The sequence below is a fragment of the Poecilia formosa genome, unplaced genomic scaffold (assembly GCF_000485575.1).
Source record: "Poecilia formosa unplaced genomic scaffold, Poecilia_formosa-5.1.2 Scaffold972, whole genome shotgun sequence".
Lineage (NCBI taxonomy): Eukaryota > Metazoa > Chordata > Actinopteri > Cyprinodontiformes > Poeciliidae > Poecilia > Poecilia formosa.
In genome coordinates, this window is record NW_006800911.1 from 45192 (window position 1) to 50042 (window position 4851).

Sequence of the window (4851 nt, forward strand, 5' to 3'; positions counted from 1 at the left end):
GCCCCCCCGGGGGGGCGCCCCCCAGCTTGGGAACCCCCGGCCTTATGGTTTCACAGCAGAAACAATAAGTTGTCAGATATTTGACTGGTTCATAACTAAACGTCAGCTCATCTACGGAGGTTTTAACTCATAACATCTGCAATAAAATACTGAAAAATAATGAAAGAAATGTAATTGCTGATTTTGTGTGGAACGTGGACGTGTTAAACCGGAGGCCCAGCATGAATAATCAGCTGGGTAAAACGTCAGATTAATCTGCAGATTAATCCCAGCTGTGGAAGCTGGTCATGTGACCCTCTGACCTTCAGGTCAGCAGCAGCTAAACCAGTCGCCTTTGGTTTAACTGCTGTCAGTCCAAAGGTCGGCTGTTGGCGACCTGACGGCTGAACATGGCCGACATGTTGGGTCGTTCCTGGTCCAGTAAAACTTCTTAACGCTGCTGATAATCTGATGCTGATGTGTTGAAAGTATTTTCCATTTGTAAAACCAAAGTGGAGCTTCAGAAAACATTCAATTTCTAAAAATAATTTACCATTTTTCAAATATTATAACTTTATTCTTGCAATTTTACAGCTTCATTCTCATATTAATCCAACTTTATTTTTGTATTATTAAAACGCCACAATTTCTTTGTTGTTCTGACTTTATTCCACTTTTAGTGGAACAAAAGCATTTAGTCAGCGCTCTGTCGCCACAGTTAGCATGGCGTTAGCACAGCTTTAGCATGGCGTTAGCACAGCTTTAGCATGGCGTTAGCACAGCTTTAGCATGGCGTTAGCACAGCTTTAGCATGACGTTTGCACAGAGTTAGCATGACGTTAGCACAGAGTTAGCATGACGTTAGCACAGAGTTAGCATGGCGTTAGCACAGAGTTAGCATGGCGTTAGCACAGCTTCAGCTCATACTTCTGTTCTGTGGAGCAGTAGCCTGAATGTTTACAGACGGCGCTGTAACTGTTGCCATGGTGCAGGGCCGGCTGGGTGGACTGCTGGAGGGTCCCAAACTTCCTGCTCATCATCGACTACACCTGGCATCCCATCTACCCTCAGAAGGAGGATGAGCAGCTGAAGCAGTCGTGTAGGTTCTGGTTCTGATTCTGGTTCTGGTTCTGCTGCTGTCTGTTGACCTTCCTCCTCCTCTTCCTCACTGCGTAGTCTCAGAGATAGAAGAGTCCATGCTGTCGGCGATCCGCCCCCCCGACCAGGGCGCGGCGCCGCGTTTCCCCTGCGGCGCCGCCCCGTCCGTGCGGCTCCCTGCTGACCCGTCAGACCTGCCGCCCGACCGGCTGCAGGTGGAGATGGAAATGTCTCCGGACTCCCAGATCCTCCTGTACGGGCCTCTGCTGCGCGCCCTCATCGCCATCAAGGTCTGTAGCTGGGGTCACCTGAACTCATCGGCTTCCTCTCGGATCTGAACTCTTCCTCCTCCTCCTCTTCCTCCACCCCTCCAGGAGAACTACTTCGGGGAGGACGACATGTACACGGACTTTGAAGAGGCTGTGTCCAGCCCGGTGCCGTCCTCGGCCACGTCGTTGGGCCTCGGCTACTCTTCGTCTCCTGGCGTGGAGGACGTCGATCACAGCCACCCCCTGGACCTGCGGCCCTGGGATATCACCGTACTGATCAACCTCTACAAGGTCCACGGCCGGCTGCCAGTGGTGAGCCGGGTCGCACGGTTCTGTCCGGTTGGGATCCACAGGAAGCTAAAACAAAAACAAACATGGCAGCAGAACACATGTTGGATCAAAGATCAATAACCATCCATAGATATGGGATCAATATGCCAGATGTATATGTGTGATAAAATATTCAGTAATTTAACTGAACTCTGATCCAAAACCGCACAGCATTCTGGGAGATGTAGGCAGAGGAAAGGCTTTAGCCGCTCTCAGCAAGCTAAGCTAGCTGGGTAGCATCAACTCTCACTCTGTGGTTGCCTAGCAACAACCTGCTGAGTAACTTGCAGCAGTTTCAGGTTTCAGTTCTTCGCCTCAAAACTGCTGAAAAACAAAAAAATGAAGCAAAGACATATCTTCAGTCTGGGAGGTTTCAGATGTATAAAACTAAAAATCAATCAACAACAATCGACTGATATGAATCGTTGTATCGTGATGAGGTTTTCAGCCGTGTTAAACTGCTGTGGTCGGTTCTGAGTAACCCGGTTCGCTCCTGCAGCACTGCAGCAGTGAAGGTCCAGAGGGCCCGTCCGGCTTCCTGGAGCGCCTCTGCTTCGAGATGAAGAAAGGCTACAAGGAGACCATGCTGCAGATGATCCTGTCGCCCATTCACATCTTCGTCGGCGACAACTACCAGGTACCTGATCAGACAGGAGGGAAGAACGAACCGAAATGAATGAAACTGAAATGCAGAGAACAGATGAACTGACAGCTTCATTTCCAACCTTATACTGGAATTATTCCAGACTTATCTGGGTAACTTTACAACCTCATTCTGTGGTTGTAAACCACAACTTTATGTCTTTATCCTATTAATGCTACAACTTTTTTCTGGTGTAACTGTGCCAGCCTGGGCTGGAAGGCCGCTCGGAGAGCAAGAAGCCATTAAAACCATTACAGTTTTCAGACAGGCTTTGGGCAGAGGCTCTGGTGTCCTGAGCTTTTATCAGTGTGATGTGAGAACCGTCTGAGGAGGACGGGACTCTCCTTCAGGGCTCTGAAAGTGACGTTTGGCTGCTGGTTCCTCCTCAGCGCCCCACGGCGGACGGCGTGCTGAGAGACGGACACCTGAGTCTGTCCGGGCTGCAGATGAGGGCGCATGCCATGTTTTCGGCTCAGGGCCTCCCTCTGGGCAGCGACACGCTGGAATACGCGTGGCTCATCGACATGCAGGCTGGGGCGCTGACCGGCAGGGTCACCGTTCCTCAGGTGGGCGTCTTCACCTCCCTATGAATCAGTTTCTCACATTCAGAACTGGATTTCTTGGGATTTTCTTTATTATTCTGTGAAATGGTTAGCAGTGAGCGCTAACATCTCTGGCTTTGTCCCCATTAGCTGGCTAGCATGGTTGAGTGGGCAGAGACGTTCGTTTTCCACGTGGTTTCCAGGGAGTTCCAGCTGGAGCAACCCAAACCCTCCATCATCTGCCAGCACGGCGTGGACCGCCGCATCTGTGCTGACAAGGTACAGAAAGAAAGTACACCCCTCTGAATGATTACCTGAAGAGTCCACGATATTTATGAAACATAATGAAGCTGTCAGACTGCTCTGTCCAAATGGATTCATGCTAGCTGTACATTGGCGCTCTGATCTGCACAGTATGATGAAATGCTACAGCAAATGACTGGGCTTCAGGCATGTACTTAGTTTTTCATCTGTTTAATAAATGATGGTGTGCAGTGGTGGCACAGCTAGCTAAACTGGTAATAACCAGGTATTTAGCTGAAGCTAACGCTGATGCACTATATTAACATAGTATTTAGCACAGCTAATGCTAATGTGCTATTATCATTGTAATTAGCAAGTGCTAACATTAGTGTGCTGTACCAGCATGGTAGCTGGTGGAAGCTAAAGCACAATAGCAATAAGGTTTCTAGCTGAAGCTAATGCTAAGATGCTGTTCCAACACACTTTTAGGAAAGGCTTTGTAGACAGTTTTTAAACACTTCAAAATAAGAGCATGAATATAAATAGCTGACTCCTTAACGGTCGATAACTTTGTTCAACTGAAAGGTCACACAACAACCAAGTAAATTAGTGATTAAAATTATGCGGGAAAACAAATTTAGGGAAAGCTAACTGCACTAAATGTTTTTGAAGTTAGCCACATTGCTAAATGAAGCATTACATCAGCGCACAGACACTGCTGGGGGTTTGGCTTTGAAGGATGGTGTACTGTCTTTTCCAGAGCTCTGCACCTCTCTGTTAAACTTTCCCTTAAACTCTGAAGGTTCTTGTTGTTGAGATTAGCTGACGGTCGGATCGTCTCTGTGAGGAACGCACACGATTGGGGCAGAAACGTATCTCTTGAGTTGCCATGCCAACAGGCAGCCAGCCGATGAGAACAGAGATATTTTTAAAAGCGGGCGCCTCATTAGTGTGACGGCTGATCCGAAGCTGTCGACGTTTCAGCTGGGCCGCCTCCCCGGCCACTGCCGCACCTCCGAGGAGCTGAAGTACACCATGACCCGTCTGGCGCTGGACGGGGTCGACCTGTTCGTCGTGGAGCACGGCTGCGCCGCCAGCGTCAAGGTAAGGAGCGCCCAGCGCGCCACGGTCGCGCCACCGAATTCACCGAATTCACTCCGACTCTCGTTTCTCCAGACGGGCGCGGTCCGGGTCGCCACCTGCAACCTGCACAACCAGGCGGTGGGGGAAGGCATCAGTGCCGTGGTGCAGGACGTCAACATGCGGCAGTACATCGAGCAGCAGCAGCCGGGTCAGGGGCAGCCTCCCCTGCTGCGCCGCTCCATCTGGCTGGAGGCGGGCTCGGTCAACCTGAACCTCATCACGGCCGACATCGCGCTGGCGGCCGACCACCCGGCCAAGTGTGACGTCCAGAGACACTTCCTGGAGCTGCACGACGCACAGACCAGAAGGTCAGCAGTCGACTTCCTGTTTAGGGTCAGGCTGAACTATCTTCTGTTACTGCTCTCCAATATGCTAAGCTAACTGCTAACCTGACGACAACAGTCCTGTTGAATGTAGAACCATTACGCTAAGCTAACTGCTAGCCTGACGACAACAGTCCTGTTGAATGTAGAACCATTACGCTAAGCTAACTGCTAGCCTGACGACAACAGTCCTGTTGAATGTAGAACCATTACGCTAAGCTAACTGCTAGCCTGACGACAAAAGTCCTGTTGAATGTAGAACCATTACGCTAAGCTAACTG

The 4851-nt window shown here is 50.1% G+C and overlaps 1 protein-coding gene across 1 annotated transcript in view; it reads left to right on the forward strand.

Annotated features, from left to right (window-relative positions):
* The window catches only part of LOC103132255 (uncharacterized protein KIAA1109-like), an 18912-nt gene extending 14116 nt beyond the window's left edge, over positions 1–4796 (forward strand). Inside the window, exons 18-25 of the mRNA XM_007544025.2 lie at positions 972–1078; positions 1156–1367; positions 1452–1658; positions 2176–2313; positions 2709–2885; positions 3012–3140; positions 4089–4208; positions 4281–4796. Of these exons, the coding sequence (XP_007544087.2) occupies positions 972–1078; positions 1156–1367; positions 1452–1658; positions 2176–2313; positions 2709–2885; positions 3012–3140; positions 4089–4208; positions 4281–4628 (1438 nt within the window). The 3' untranslated portion in view covers positions 4629–4796. The remainder of the gene's footprint in view (positions 1–971; positions 1079–1155; positions 1368–1451; positions 1659–2175; positions 2314–2708; positions 2886–3011; positions 3141–4088; positions 4209–4280) is intronic.
* The last annotated feature ends 55 nt before the right edge of the window (positions 4797–4851 follow it).